Consider the following 16,869-nt stretch of genomic DNA (forward strand, 5'->3'; position numbering starts at 1 on the left):
CTAAGCTTGGATTGCTTTGATGCATTTTCTTTCCAGCTTAATTCTTTGGTTAGTTCAAAAATTAAAGATCCACATTTAAACTAATCTAACTTAAAACAATCCATAATACTAATATAGTTCTTAACACATAATAATTAAGAAGAAGTAATAAACCCATAATAAAACTTCACAATCAAATATAACCTACGAGAAAGAAAAAAAAGAAAATATTATTTTACAATAATATTTATGATTAGTTACACGACTGCCACGTACCCCCCCCCCCCCCCCCCCCCCCCCCCGGGCGGCTGCGGAATTTGGGCCGAAATTAAAATAATAAATCAACAAAAATGCTTGGCCACTGGAGACTAGACTGGAGTCATTTGAGGTGGACGCGAATTACATCCTCGCAGGCCCGCACTCGCTTCCATTGATCGAAACGCGTTCCCTCCTCCCTGCCGGAAGATCCATATATATATATATATATATATATATATGAAAACGGAAAACCGCGTGATTAATCTCCAAGGACAGTTGGGACATTTCGCACTACCTAGATAGTAGATAGCGATCCCTGAGCAAACTGGCCGACCAAGCCGCCTACAGTGCTACTTTAATTCATCATGTTAATGTAAATATCAAAAACATCAATTGTACTGTTTTGTTAAGTTTTTTTTTTTTCTTTAATAAAATGTAAATTTATGATATCTCTAGATTAGAGTGAATTTATGATTATTTTTACAATTACAATGTGATTTATTTTGTTTAAATTTTATTAAAAAATAAAAACTAAATTATATAATTGTCAAACACCATACCATTGGAATCTCTATTTAAAACTTTTATTTACCCGTACATATATACCAGCAGCCACACCTCTAATTTAGTAAAATTTAAAGTCAAATATTAAATTAGTTTTTATACTTTAATTTGAGGCTAATTAAATTGGCCATTTAACATTTTAAAAGCCAAATAAATCTCTATATTTTTAGACTCGTGGTTGTGTTAGTTTATATAACATACATTAGATAAATGTCAGGTAAGAGAGTTTATGTACCGTTAAGAGACATTAAATCTAACTTAAAATCAAACCCTAATCTCCAAATTCGAGTTTTAATTCCATTACACCTTATTCTATCACTAGATTTTTGTGTTTGGTTTTGATGAGGTAAGATGCTTCCATTGCAACTAACTCTTTAAATGGCATTGAGGGTTTGATTTGGATTGGCAAGGTCATTATATTTTTTAAGATAAATTGACCATATGTTTTTTGTAATTTTGATATTTTGTCCAAACACCCTTACCTTATATATAGTTTGTCTTTGACTAAATTAGTCCTTGCACTTTGATGAAATCTCCAAAATGCCTATTCGATTATTAATGCTGTCAATAATTAAGGTGTAATTTATATACATAAAAGTAATGAAAAAAATATTCAAATCAGCCTTCCAACTATTTTAATTAGGTCAATTGAGTTCAAAATTAAATTTTCGACCAAATACCTCCAAATCTTTTATTTACAAACCAAATAAACCCAACTTTTACTTGGTTCCCATGCTTGATTTATACACCTTGAATGCAATGCGTAAGAAGGGAAGAAGAAGCCCTGAGTGAAAGGTTTATTTGGCTACATGAGAACTAAGCAAAACTAGATCCTTTCGATCATTGGTGAATTCCATTATTTGCTTTTCCAACTCCATTATTTGTTGCTTTGAACTCTTGATCCTCTTGTATACATATCCCCAAACCTTAGAATTGCCCTCGCTAATTCCTTGTACGCACTCTCCATTGAAAAATCCACATAATCCACCTTACTATGCTTCCTCACATCATTGTATTTTTTGCCACACCGAACAAACTCCTATTGGAGCCACTCGAGTTCATCCTCGAAGAACCATCAGAGTAAACCATGACCTGACGGTTAGGGCTTAATTTTGATCCTGATTTGATAGTGAAAGTAATAGTAGTAGAAGGCTTGTGAAATAAGGAGGAGTGTACGCCAATTTTCTTATTTGACGGGGTGATGACAAATCCAATCCTTTTAACGGAGGTTGTTGCAATTGAGTTGTGGATAATGATCACGTTAGGCCTCGATCATCGTCTCGATGGCGCTCTCACTTCAGCAATCCTCTCGATCCCTACCTACACTATTGTGATGATGCAAAATAGATGGATGAAGGCGACTATCCATGGAATAATCAAGTTGCATGTGGTAATTATGGAGGTGGTAAAGGTAATATTGAAATCAGAGTTAAGAGAAAGGGAAAGAATTGGGGAAAAGAGATCAGATTGATGGGAAGGAAGAAAAGGCATTGAAATCTGGCCCCCAAGGGAAAGGGAATGGTGGAGAGGAAAATGGTTAGCAAGGTGTGTAACGTGGGAGTGAAACAAAAATTGGGTTTATTTGGCCAAAAACTTAATTTTGAGCTCACTTGACCTAATGAAATAGTTGGAGGGTTAATTTGAACATTTTCCCTAAAATTAATCTTAATCTTTCTTTAATTAAAAAAAAAAGGCCTTATCAACTAGAACTCATGGATTTTAATTGTCACCAACGATGGTGGCAATGACAACTAGAACTCAAGATTCGATCTTGAACTTATCGAGCTCCAACAATAGTGAAAGAGAGGGAAAGAAAAGAAAAAGAAGATGAACAAATCTGGAAAAATGAGAAAATGAAAAAGAAGATAATAGTAAAGATTTTAAATCAAGAAAGAGAAGAAGGAGAAGATGAATATTTTAGATATAGACGATGGAGAAAAAGATTTTTCATTGTTGGCTTTATGAAGTTTCGCTATCAATTTTTGCATATGAATAACACTAACAATAAGGGCTTTCTCTTCTTTATATTTTAGATCTCCATCTTATCTTCTTTCACTAAATTTTCATCTTTAATTTTATCTTTTTTTTAATTTGAAATTTCCATCTTTATCTTCTTTTTCTATATTTGTTTATCATTATCATTATTTTATCTTTTCTATATTTCGGTTTATTCACTAATATACCAAAAAAAAATCTTATTTGATACTTTACCAAGTATTATAATATGATTAGAGATATGCCAACTTTTCCTAATATTGTGTAGTTATTTTATAGTCGATTTTTGTTTATAGAGGTAAAATATATTTCTAATTTGAAATTAAATAATAAAGATATTTTTTTCAATTAAACATTTGACAGAAATTATTCCAAATAAGCACAATTTGGAATATTAGAATAATTCATAATTAAAATAAATTAATAAAGCAGTAATTATATTTATTTTGGGGTGTAACTCAACTTGGGATAATCGAAACACCAAAACAGGTCCGACATAATGGCCCTTCCCATTCCAAATTTGAAGCAAACCAAACAGACCTTAACAAACTCACGCGCTAAAGGAGGGAGTGGGCTGTTATACTGGATATGTAGGCCAATGATATAGCCCCACGTTTTAGGAGAGAGAGAAAACAATTTGGTGAGAGAGAGAGAGAGAGAGAAGACTGTAAGTGTGTTTAATGTTTATCGAAGCACCGCAACATTTCTGCTTTTGGAATTTAATACTTTGAAGAGAGAGAAGGAGAGAGAGACGCTTGATGTGATATGTATATATATCGGTCGTTGCGATTGAAGCACAGAAAGAAAGAAAGAAGACAGAAGGAGAAAGAGGCATCTCCACAACTGCTGAATATACAGCTTGGTTTTCTCAGTTTCTTCTTGAAGAAATATTCTTTCCCAGGTATGAACTCATCGGACTTCGATTCCTCTTTGTTCGGCGGCTAGGGTTTGTGTATATTTAAGTGTGATGGAATCGTTAGGGTTTTCTTTTGGAAGGTGGAATTGTTGATGCAACCGAACAGTAGGGAAATGCAAGGGATGAATCCGATTCTGAACCAGTCGCAAATGTCTCTACAAGACCTGCAAAACGGTCAACATCATCATCACCAGCACCAGTCGCATATCAGCGACGCTTCGCAGATTCAACAGTTCGATCCGTCTCACGACGACTTCCTCGACCAAATGCTATCCACTCTGCCGTCGTGCTCCTGGCCGGACCTCGCTGGAGGTAACGCAAAGTCCTCCTGGGACCTCTACTCCGCCGCCTTGCCACCGGAAGATCAGTCCTCCATTCTCGCATCCAAGCTCCGGCACCACCAGATCAGCGGCGGGGCCAATTCCTCCGCCGCGGCGGCAACCCTCCAGTCTTTGCTCCTTCAGCAGCAGTTGCTTCTGCAGTCCAGAGGCGGCGGATTACGAGATGGTTCTGGCGCCGGCGACACCGGTCTTTTGGGGATGCCACTCGGTCTTGGCGGTGGAGACGACGTCGTCGACGCCGCCTCCTTCAAATCTCATAATCCGGTGAATTTTTTTCGCAGCCAAAGAGTGAAATTCTTAATCTATGATTCCTATCGCTGAATACAATAATAAATGATGCAGTAGTAATTATGTTTTGGATTGATAATCACAGGTAGGAGATGGTTCGGTTCAAGCTCTTTACAACGGACTCGCCGGATCTCTTCACGATGCCGGCCAGACATCAAACCAAGGGCAGCATTTCCACCGTCCTCAGGTCAGTGGCGATACATATACATGTATATATTTACTGAAATACTATTACTATCTGCGACAACGGCGTTAATTTGGGCGGGTTTGCATCTATGCAGGCTCAGACCTTCGGAGCAGCGGCGCCAACTATGAGCCAAACCCCGGCGCCGAGTGCATCAGCTGGAGGAGGGGCCCCGGCTCAGCCGAGACAGCAGAGAGTGAGGGCTCGGAGGGGACAGGCCACTGATCCTCACAGCATCGCCGAAAGAGTACGCCTATTTTTACTTCGTCTTCCATAATCATCTGTTTCCGACGTTTTCTATGTTTCGGTTTATATTTTGCCGTTTTTGTTTCCTTTCTTTTCGGTGCTTCTGAAAATGGTGGGCTTTTGGGTTTCTATATTGGATTTAATAACTGCGACAGTTACGGAGAGAGCGAATCACAGATAGGATGAAAGCTCTTCAGGAACTTGTCCCTAATGCCAACAAGGTGATTACATATTCTTTTCGTTATTTATTTCTCATTGGAAAAAGTTTTCGAGTTCTCCAAAATGAGCTAAAATTTAGTAAATTTTGACATTAAACGTTTTAATATTTAACATTTGACAACGAATATTTCATATTTATTATGCGACTCCTAATTCATTTAATCCATGAATCTAATAAATTCTCCAATTAATGTACTTTCTCATTATTATTACTTTTTGGACTACTGTTCGTTGAAGAACTGTGAAAACTGGCTCTGAATCTGAAACCGCCGGAGAACACAGAGCAAGGCTCAGTCCGTAATTAACCAAAACCCTGGTGGAGAATTTCGTCATTTTGACCAAGCACAATGCTGTTTGTAGCTATCCCTTTGTCGTCTTTTCTGATTATCATTTTCCGTGCGTACTTGAAATCAAAGCTGGAAAGCAGATGATAGGCGCACTCAGAACTCAGCAGCAAGCTGCTAATGTATTGTTAATAATGAAATCTGATAAAAATAACATTGTAAAATAGGTTGAATGTAGTTTAATTATGGGAACTTGTTATATTATGATTAGATATATCGTTTTGATAATAAGATGCTGATGTGTTTGTTGGGTGGAATTGTTTTGGGAATGGACAGACCGACAAGGCTTCAATGCTTGATGAGATCATCGACTATGTCAAATTCCTCCAGCTCCAAGTCAAAGTATCTCTCTCTCTCTCTCTCTCGTTATTTGTTTATTTGTTCACATGGAAAGATGGCTGACAGAAATGTTCTGTTTTCTAATAAAGAATTTGCTAAGATTCCATATGGGTTGACAAGTTCCATGGCCCCAAACCCTTATTTTTTCTGTAATTCTAATTATTTATTTCAAGTCCAGTCTCATGAATCTTCTGAAATTCATTGCTGCGTTTCTGCTCTCTGTGTGTTTAGGTTCTCAGTATGAGCCGTTTGGGCGGTGCCGCCGCTGTTGCTCCTCTCGTTGCTGATATGTCCTCTGAGGTAACCTTCTTTTTAATTTCTTGTAACTAGAATTAGAAGAATTTTGAAAATTTCTGAAAAGTTGGTTAAGATGGGTTGAATTTAAGAAGTTAACAAAAGATTACGAAAAATTTAATGGGAATTATTTTGATATGATATGAGTCATACATGTTCATAAAAGATGATACCAAAAACAGAAATGGTGAGATCAAATTCATCTAGTCCGTCTAATCTTGTCAAGGGGGGGAAAAAATGATCTATTATGTAGTTGAGTTTCTGATAGCTAGACGACGATTAACTCGGGCATATAACCACATAAAAGATAAAGCTTGGATCATTGTTACATGTAAGAGCATAGAAAAAGTTAATTGAGTAGGAGATTAAAATTCCTAAAACCGACGCACGTAGTAGAATAAACAATAATGTATGGAAATATTGTTGGTGGTGGGTTGAGTTTGACAAGCGGAACTAGGCTAAGCTTCTGAAAACCAGAAACAGAAACAAAAACGAGTATGAGAAAACAGAAACGATTCTTGAAAGAACCAAACGCAGCCCCACATCTCTGTCCCCTCTTCCCGTCTAAAGTTTTCAATTTGTCAATCACCACAAAACGACAATACCAAAAGCAGCACGCGTGCCCACTTTCCCCATTTCAATCCCTTTCCCCTTTCTCTCTCTAAATACTACTTCAGCTACGGCAGCTGCTTCCCCCCCCCCCCCCCCCCCCCCGCCCCCCCCTTCCTCTCTCTCTCTCTCTCTCTCTCTCTCTCTCTATATATATATATACACATATATATAATAACATAGCACTTTTTGTTCTAGGGCGGAGGCGACTGTATACAGGGAAGTGGGGGGAGGACAGGTAACGGCAACCAGACGGCGTCAACCTCCAACACTAACGACAGCATGGCGGTGACGGAGCACCAGGTGGCGAAGCTGATGGAGGAGGACATGGGCTCCGCCATGCAGTACTTGCAGGGGAAAGGCCTCTGCCTGATGCCCATTTCTCTCGCCACCGCCATCTCCACTGCCACGTGTCACTCCAGGAACCCCTTGATGCCCTCATCCGGCGGCCCCCACAACCCTCTCCTCCCCTCAAACGGCGACGGCCCCTCCTCCCCCAGCATGTCCGTCCTGACCGTTCAGTCCGCCACCGTCGGTAACGGCGCCGCCGACACTTGCGCCGTTAAGGACGCCGCCTCCGTGTCCAAACCGTGATGAGGCCACGCCGTGACCACCCTCTCCATTAACGTAGACAATAAAGCTCAGAACGACGCCGTATTTAAGTAGACTTGGGGCCAGGCTCCAGCTAACACAGTGTTTGTTCAGTTTTTCTCACAAGTTATTTTATTGTAATTTTAAGGGGGGGGGGGGGGGAGAGACTCCTTAAATACATATATGCTTTAAGCCGTGGCCTTTCTTAGTTTCTATAATAATATAATTAATGAGCTGGTGTGTCTCGACGCTATTATTATGATGTGGTATAGTAGAAAGTAATTAAAATAAAATAATCTGTGTGGAGGTTTGACCCAGGGAAAGTAAAGAGAGAGAAACCATGATGATCGTGATTATTAAAGTCTGATCTATCATATCATATCAGCTAATCCCGTGGGATTAGGGCAGGTCAACGAGTGGGCTCAGCTTACCGTTTTCGTCGGGAATCGAGCGCCACACAAAGCGAGTGAAAAGATGTTGGAATATATGTGGACGATTTTTATTTTTATTTATTTTTATAAATGCAAATAGTTTCTGGATTATTAATTAATATTATTATAATAAGAAATTGTATATGAGCGTACGTTGAAGGGGAAATTGAGTAATTGATGAATGAATTAAACGATATATTTTCAAAAAGAAGAAAATCTTAATTGAATAAGATAGATAGATGGAGGCATTAATTTTGAGAATAGGAAATTATTATTGCTGCGATAATATATTTGATACTATTATTATTATTATTATTATTATTGTTAAAGTAGGCCAGCCAGAAGGAGAATATTGAAGGAATCGATGTTTTGGTAAGTAAGAGGAGCAGGCAGCCAAAATTCGCAGGGAGTGGCGAAAGCAATGAGTCAATTAATTGAGAAATTGATTTTTTTTTTTTTTTTTTTGGGGGGGGGGGGGGGGGGGGGGGGGGCGGTGGGGGTGTTTGAAATTGAAATTAGAAGAAGAGTTGGTTTGTGGTTGGAGTCTGGCTGCTGCTGTTGCTGCTGCGGCTAGTCTACTTGGGGGTGACTTTTGGAGTCAACTAATTAATGCGTCCTCATTTGTTAGTGTTCTTTGCTTCTTATTGCGGCGAAGAAGAGTTGGGTTGTACGTACATATATGGATGATGATGGCATGATTAATCCAATCCAATATATAATACGTACATCAAATTACAAAAATGTTTGAAATTGTAAGTTTAAAAGCAAATCTTGACAATATTAATTTAAATGATTTACTTGAGAGAAATTAATTAATAGGAACGTCGATCGTCCGTGGATAATTTGGCTCAAACCTTAAATTATTATTATTATTTTAGACCAGTAATAATGAACATAGGATAGGATTATCATCATTAGCTAAAAAAGACACAAAAAAACTTCTTTTCTTTTATGAAATACATATATATATATTTTACGTACTATCTGTCCATATCCATATCCATAGAAAATTATTTAATTCTTGTCTTCCAAATAATTAGAATATTCAAACACAACAATCATCTGTAAGTTTAAATTTATAGTTAATTAATGGTGAATTCAAAGTTATAAAGAACAATTAATTATTTATAGAGAAAAAAAAAAGTTATATTTTCTTTTATGAATATGAGAGATTTTTTGAAAAAGTAAAACGAGTAAGGATAAAATAATATATAATCACGATGATAAAATTATGGGATAGTGTAAAAAAAAAAAAGATTGAGGTCAGATAACAATTATTATTTAGAACTAGCAGTAATAATACACTAATATTATTATAATTAATAATAATGTATGATCAGTAGTCATATTCAATGCCAACCAATAACCAATACAAACAAACTATATATATTAACCCCACAATTTCTAGTTTCTAGCTAACACTAATTAATTAGGGTTGGGGTGATTGTGGATGATGATGATGATGATGATGGGTGGAGCTTTGACCATACCATACCATACCAATGCCAATTCAACAACTTCAACTTGTGTACATCAAAAGATAAAATGAAACGACCAACCCACCAACCACACCATCATGGTCATCTTAACTTTAAAATATATATATATATATATCTAATTAATTCAACATGTCCTTATCTACTACTACTACTACTACTACTACTACTATTACTACTACTTAAAAACTGCTTTTGGAAAATTGGTTATCTATTACAAAAGTAAATTAAATTAAGAAGCCAGCAGATGACTACTATGATTTCTCAATATTATAGTTTATTTTCCCTCTACTATTATTTACCATTTTTTTATTGTTTTAATTTAATTTAATTTAGTTTAATTATGAACTCCCCTCCTTGTTAGTTGGTTGAAGATGATGCATATAATAAGGGGGGATATGGCCAAGATTTGAAGGGGATGAGTGGGTAGCAACTATATATATATATATGGTGATCAATGGTTGTTATGTCGTCAACGGTTTATGAATAAATATTTTATACAAAATAATGTGACTTATATATATATATTAATTAATTAATGATGGTTTTAAGAAATGAATAATTAGTTACATTTAACGTACAACTACTTGATCATCCCCTATTTTCTATCTAATAATCACTATAAATTTGGAAAACTAGACAGTTTTCTGCTTTCTATTTAAAAATATATATATATATATATATATATTCCTATTTTAAATACTCTTTGAACATCTTGTTTTCCAAAACGGATTGGGCTAAAATAAAAAAAAGCCCATCTGACAGGCACTTAATTGGGCCCAAGATATGATTCTCCTACGTCGACTACTAGCTCTGTTGTTGGGCTGAGGCACCCCAATGGATCATTCCTTGGGCTTGTAAGTGTTCATTCCAATGGATCATCACTCTTCGGGCTTGAAAGTTTTCAACGGGATTCTAAACCAATAAAGATAAAAGTTGAGTTGAGTTAAATTTATAATTTTATCAAATTCAGGCCAACATAAAAATAAATCTCGAATTTATTCATTTATTTAGAAGTTGGTGAAGTTTATATGAAGTAAAAAGTAAAATTTAATATAATTACTACTTAGGTAGCAGCTAGCTAGGAATAGGAGGATATGAAAAATGTATCCTAAAAACTCAGAATATCTAAAATCACAATGTGATTAAATAAAATTCAAAAATATCACACTGAATGTGTATTCTTCTATTTCTAATCTATTTACGAGGATAATAATAATAATAATAATAATAATAAAAGTCAAATATATTAATTAATTTTGCTTGATTGTAAATATCTTAATTACTTAAAAACAATGAATTATAAAGGAATTACAAACATTCTATTGTATCTTTCCTCTCAAGACCAAACAAATCAAAATGTATTAACATCTCTCTCTCTCTCTCTCTCTCTCTCTCTCTCTCTCTAAAGCTGTCTCAAGCTTTTATGTGAAAGCAGTGCCAAAACTTAGTCAAATAGAGTTAATATTAAAAGTAAATTAATTGTACACTTTGTTCAACCTTGGTTATTTAATTAGATTTAATATTTTTTTGAACTTTCAAGTGGATTCAAACACTCTTTAAATTTTAAAAAATTAATTACGATGTCCTTCTATTATTAATAATGTTAAATAAATTAACTGTATATTTCTTAAACTTATTTTTTTTTTTTTACTTTGACACTTCCTAAACTTTTATTTTTCACTAAATTAATTTTGATCATTTTAGAATAATTTTAAGATTGATTTGACAAAAAAATAAAATTTAAAAATATATAATTTATTTATTTAACACAGTTAGTAATGAAATCGGGTTTAACTTCAAAAGTTTTAAATATTAATTAATTAAAATTTAAATTTTAAAAAAATCCAAATAAAAAATCTAAGAAGCCTTACAGCTAGTATTGTGGAAAATAGAAAGAGGGGATAAGTGGCATGGGGGCTTTGATGCACGGAAACGACAAACACGGTCTAAAATGTTTTTTGGGGTAGGTTTTGTAAATTGTGAAATATTTTAGGAGTGCCTCCCAAATTATAAAAAATGGCCAAAAACGTGTTTTCGATGATTAATTAGTTCTAGTGTTTAGTCTTCTTATTCTTTTAAATTTTTACTTTTCTGAATCTTGAAAATTTTCACTGTACATCAAAGCATGCAATGTCGGACCTGTTTTCGGGGCCTGAGGCAAGACGTGAAAATGGGCCTCGAATTGTATAATAAAATATAAAAAATAAATAAATATTTATATCATAAGAATAAAATTAATTTTTTTTAAATTATCAATTAAAAATTACCATAAACGAAACGAAATGAAGAAACAACTAACTGCTGAAAGTTGAAGCAGATCTGGAGTTAGAGCATCTGAGAAGCAGATCTAATATGATGACCCAATCGGCAATCAGGAGATAGTAAGCCACCGGCCACAACCCACAAGGGCAAGTGACAGAGGGCGATGGCGAGCCAGCGACCGAGTAGAGCAGCGAGCCACATGCCATGAGGGTAAGGCAAGTCGTTGAGGACGAGCCATCGTCGATCGAGCAACGAGAGGCGAGAAAGCGAGAGTGAAGGGCGAGGAGCAGTAAGAAGAGAGAAAGGCAATGAGCTACCGGCGACAGAGCAGCAACGAGAGGCGAGAGCGAGGGCTAGGGCAGCGAACAAAAGAGAGAGAGGGAGAAGGGTCGCAAAAAAAGAATGGGCAGGTGGAAAAAGCATGGGATCCTAAGTTGTGAAATTTTAATGGGCCCCTAGTTGTGAAATTTGCATGGGCCATTTTTAATTTATAGGCTAATTGTGAAATTTCTATGGGTCTCGAGACAACTGTCTCATGGATCTCATGGAAGGTCCGGCCCTGAAAGCATGTTGTTCCCTCACTTTTGATTGTCGTTGATGGACGGACGAAGAAAAATAGAAGAAGACCAAAATTGGAGAAACCGAAAAAAGAAATTAAAGGAGTTGGGGCTGCTTGCCTTTTTCTTTAATATAAAAAATATATATTTTTACATGCAATTCTCGACAACCAAAGGGCCGTTTATCCAATTTCTTCTTTGCAGGGGATTTCTTCCTTTGCAGCTTATCTCCTTCGTTGTCTTTTCTTCATTTCAATTTGATTGATAAATTTTAATTTTTTTTGGTAATTAATTAATTATTCCTTATTATAATATAATAAATGTATAATAATTATATATATAATATTATATAAGAATCAATTACATGTATTATCAAAATAAAAGTATACATTAATTTTAACATGTATTTTTACTTAAAATCTCATAAATAACTATTTTTTATATTAAAAATTATATTTACAAAAAAATATATATATTTTTTTAATTTAAACTTTTATCTCATATTTTCGTTTTATATTTTTTAAAAAATATATTATTTTTCCTTTTATATCCAAAATATTTCCAAGGGTCAATGACTCATCATCTACCACAATTCCAACCAATCCTATTTAGACAACCTAAGAAGTTTCCATTTCTCTCTCTCTCTCTCTCTCTCTCTCTCTCTCTCTCCCAAAGCATCGACCTATATCTATATATATATATATTATATATATAAAATGAAGCAAAGGAAATTAAAACCCTAGCTATAAGTAACACAGATAAAACCTAACTAATGTGATCACTGATTATGGATGTCTCTGCGCGGGGTGGGCTTGCTCTCTGGTGTCAGATCTGGAGACCCAGTTGAACGGGCAGGCTTCTCGTCATATCACTTCACACATACACATATATATGAACTTTTCGTCTTCAGACATGGCCATTCATGAAATGGAAGGGGCACTGAGAGAGAGAGAGAGACGATGATGAGGAGTGACAGAAGAGAGTGAGCATACCGCCGGCGATTGTATAAAAGTGTATACCATTGTGTGGCGCTGTGTGCTCACTGCTCTTCTGTCAGCCTTTAATGTCCATCTCTCTCTCTCTCTCTCTAAATATGCATATATTTATACCTTTTGTTTGTTTCAGATCTATGCCGCGACTCCTCCGTTTATATGCGGGTGGAAGTGTGCTGGAAAATCGAAGAGAAGAAATTACATGCAAAGTTCAATATATATAATATGTGATTTCATGAGATGAGATATGAGCAGTGAAGCGTGATCTTCGAAGTATCTATTTTGGGTTTTAAAGGTACGCGTGCTTATCTGTTCCTAATTTAACGGAAAAGTAGTACTAAAATCGTATCCAGTTTAGGTTGGTTTTGGGGGGGAATTAATTAATATATAGAATTAGCACATCTGTGTTCTTCCTTTACTTGCTTCGCTTTTGGGCTAAGAAATCGAGTTTTGATTTGCAGCAAAATCCTTCCTCTCATCATTTTCTGGGTTCTTAATTTGTATATATTATTATACCTTAGCTTTCTAGTACAAGAAAATAGTTGGAGAGGGGGCTTTATTACTTCGATTCTTCAGCTTTGTTTATTCGCGAACTTACTTCTTATTATATATATGCACACCTTTTTGTTGTTTAGAAGAATATATAGGGGAGATAAACAAAAAAAAAAAAACTCTCTTTAGTACGAGGGAGTCGTTGTTTCTCTCTTTTGGATGGATCCACTTGCTGCTCATCATCCCGGCAATCCCCATCTTAATTTTCTGTGGTGTCCAAGTTGCTGACCTAGTTATTTCTCCTTTCATGTGTAATCATCTTGTTATCAGTAACTGGTAGATTGCTCTATGTTGTTGCTTTTGCATCTAAGTGTATGTAATCTCTGTACTTGGGTCTGTTGTCTGCTCTCTCTTGATGAATTTTCCCATTCCAAAAAACACCCCCCCCCCAAAAAAAAAAAAAATGTCTTAAGGCTGGGTGCTAGTTATTGGTTAGGACCACATGCCTATTTTCTCTAGGTAACTAGTAACTATTATCTAACTCAGTCAAAAAAAAATTCAACATTGTACAGTAATACTAAGCTCTCTAACCCCAAATTTTGATTGAGAATTTTAATTAAAATATGAATAAACATATTTTATTTAAATTGAACGAGTATGGGTATCAAATGTATATATATGTTACCCAATGGGAATGGGAATGGATGACTTAAAGGGTGCTTGGCTTAATATATTTTTTTGGTCAAAAAGAATTTATAAAGTCCTTTAGAGCTTAAATTTATTTTGTTACTCATTTTAAAAGTTGAAAGAATTTATGAGCTACGCAAATTATAAGCTTTTCCAACACCTTTTTTTTTTTTTTGAAGCCTACCACCTAGTTTTTTTTTTTTAGAAAACTTATAAGCTATCTAATTAAAAGAGACTATAAGTGACATAGCAAAAGACTAAAATACCCTCTTTAAAAATTAAAATTTGTAACAGAAAATTCTAGAGCTTATAAGCTCTCATACTTTAAGCTAAACCAAATACCCTCTACATATGTTGCCTGTTGACAAGTAGGGGTATTAGAACGGGATAATGGGTACAAATTAATATGGGGGAAGCTCTATTTGATCCATTGCCATTCCTATTTATATTCCCACTTGGAATAGGTAGTTTTCCATTCCTGTTAATTAATAGGACTTGATTTTCTTGAGAGTTGAAACTACATTCTCATCTAATTTGTGATTTGAGTCGGTACCCAAGAAGAGAATTAAATTAATTAACTATTAAGTAAAGTAGGAGCCTAAGTAATAGGCTTTAAGAAATTGCCACCGGGACAATCTTAGGTTCGTCAATGCTGTGCTCTAAAAAGATTCAAGAAGTTGTCAAGTAAACAGTACACTTTGATTAAGTTGAAAAAACAATCGTACGCATCCACTCTATACCCTTTCTGTTCATCTCCTTCTTCTTCATTTTTGTATTTCCCATTGGCAAAGCCAATTAAGAACAAGGCAATGGATATGCAACAGATGCTATAAATCACAGCCTCTCGCATGTGCTTCTGTGTTTGTGTTTATAGCCTCCCATTCCATTTCAAAATCACGTCTTGGAACACCTCACACGACAGGCCGGCAGTAATCCCCATCTTCTCTCAGCTTTTTAGTGTAGTCTTTCTTCTGTTTTTCCATTTTGGAGGGTAGAAAAAGATAGGGAGATGGGGGCACACATGGAAGCCAGCAGCACCACGAACAGTAACAGTAACGGCAACGGGAGGGAGTGGAGGGTAGAGGAGGCAATCGCTGACAACTCCGAAACCCTCCAAGCTTTGAGAACTCATCACTTTCCCTGTCCTCTAGTCTTGCCAGTCTCAAAAGCTCGGCCTGAAGTAACAAATTTCATTTTCACCCTCCGTCTCGCTTATTTTCTCACTGAATTTGATGTTAAAATCGCCTAACCTATGAATTCATCTACTTTACGTTGTTACTTTAGTTTTTCTGTTCTATGGTCCCTGGCAATGAAAAGTTTTCAATTTTATACTCTCTATTGACCAGAATTCATGAATTCTCTTTACATGAAGATGTATGTATTCATACACACACACACGTTTGCATTTTATACAAAACTGTTATGTTGGATTTTATATGTTTTGCACGCTCTATCAAGGAGTTGGCCATTGATCTAGACATAAAAATTGACATATCTCATGAGCCTTGAAGAATTTAACTCAAAGCCAGTTATTTGGAATGTGAATTTGTCAGTAAGTTATTGTCTATAGTGTGCAAGTTATGTAAATCTCACTTCTTTTTTGTTTTTTATTTTTTTTACTCAAATCATTAATAAATTTTGTATTAATTATTTTTTATTTTACTTCAGACGTGATGGACTTGCTTGTATCCTTCTTACAACATATCTCGATAGTCCTTTCAATTATATGAAACAAAGATTGTGTTTTTGTTTGACATTATAGAAATTGGCATTTTGGTTCTTCTAAAGTTAGTTTTAGTTTGAGCAAATGATATATACTAGCTCTAACTTGGATTTCGGAACAAATTAACTTAGTTTCAATTGAGCAAATGTTATTATGAGTTCGTAAAATGAGATTCGGTATAGGACAAATTAACCTCACGTTCCGTAGAATCCAATGATCAAGAGAACATTTTCTCCAATATTTAAGTTTTAATAGAGATAGAATTGTTTCTAGAACATTTTATGAACATCAAGAAGTGGAAAAAAAAAAAAAAAACAACTTAGAAGTGGCTAAAAATATTTGGATGATTGAACCTAAATTGTATCTATGTGTGTGAATTACAACATTATGCAACTGAGTCATTATAGATCAAATTGTTGCCTCGTTTCTTATGGATGGTATAAGAAATTTGTACTCCCGTAGTTTCAATATGAATGGATAGAGTCTCTAAAAATGCAAATCATTAGGCAGCTTTCTGATCTTATAGAATCAACAGGTAAATTATCTTGTAAAGCTCTTAAACGTAGCATTCAATATGTATATGTATACTTGAATCGGAACGAAAAAATTGATTCACAATTTATCTAACAATCCTTTACGGAGAAAGCTATAAAAGCTTCATTTCTTCTGTCCACCCCTTATTCGTCCAAGGCTCAGAATGGTGATGCCAGAGATGGTGTATGAATGACAGAAAAGGCTGTGAATATGAGAGAGTTTTACTTGCTCTCTCATGTTCTATTCTATATTTATATCTATATATATCTATGTGTGTGTGTGATATATATATATGTATCATTTTTAAAATCAAAACATGGAGGGATTTGAAAATACGTTATCAAATTCAAATTCCAACAACTTATCTCATTACTTTGCCCATTAAGGAACTTATTCCATAGTAACCGCAAAGTCTTACAATCTCCCACTTGGGTACATGAGATAATGTTCAACCCATATCCTTATACAGGACGTCAAGGGATGCAACCTCGATAACAATGATAAGTGTACCATTTCAAACAATCA

The 16,869-nt window shown here is 35.2% G+C and overlaps 1 protein-coding gene across 2 annotated transcripts; it reads left to right on the forward strand.

The window, feature by feature from the left end:
- The first annotated feature begins 3,503 nt into the window (after positions 1-3,503).
- LOC127795551 (bHLH transcription factor RHL1-like) lies at positions 3,504-7,427 on the forward strand. 2 transcript variants are annotated; one of them, XM_052327311.1, is made up of 8 exons: positions 3,504-3,697; positions 3,777-4,317; positions 4,427-4,528; positions 4,623-4,772; positions 4,927-4,992; positions 5,611-5,676; positions 5,905-5,973; positions 6,775-7,427. In XM_052327311.1, the coding sequence occupies exons 2-8, from the start codon at positions 3,805-3,807 to the stop codon at positions 7,168-7,170; spliced, it is 1,362 nt and encodes a 453-aa protein (XP_052183271.1). In that variant the 5' UTR covers positions 3,504-3,697; positions 3,777-3,804; the 3' UTR covers positions 7,171-7,427. The 2 variants fall into 2 exon arrangements, with proteins under 2 accessions (XP_052183271.1, XP_052183270.1); XM_052327310.1 differs by having other exon boundaries at positions 3,505-3,697; positions 3,793-4,317.
- Positions 7,428-16,869: the final 9,442 nt, after the last annotated feature.

The sequence above is a fragment of the Diospyros lotus genome, chromosome 2 (genome assembly GCF_014633365.1).
Source record: "Diospyros lotus cultivar Yz01 chromosome 2, ASM1463336v1, whole genome shotgun sequence".
Taxonomy (NCBI): domain Eukaryota; kingdom Viridiplantae; phylum Streptophyta; class Magnoliopsida; order Ericales; family Ebenaceae; genus Diospyros; species Diospyros lotus.

Bases quoted from the DNA above. Each gene is read 5' to 3' on its own strand.
- LOC127795551 (XM_052327311.1), top strand. From the start codon at position 3,805: ATGCAACCGAACAGTAGGGAAATGCAAGGGATGAATCCGATTCTGAAC. The intron at 4,993-5,610 runs GTGATTACATAT...GGGAATGGACAG, and splicing joins TTGTCCCTAATGCCAACAAG to ACCGACAAGGCTTCAATGCT. The intron at 5,677-5,904 runs GTATCTCTCTCT...CTGTGTGTTTAG, and splicing joins TCCTCCAGCTCCAAGTCAAA to GTTCTCAGTATGAGCCGTTT.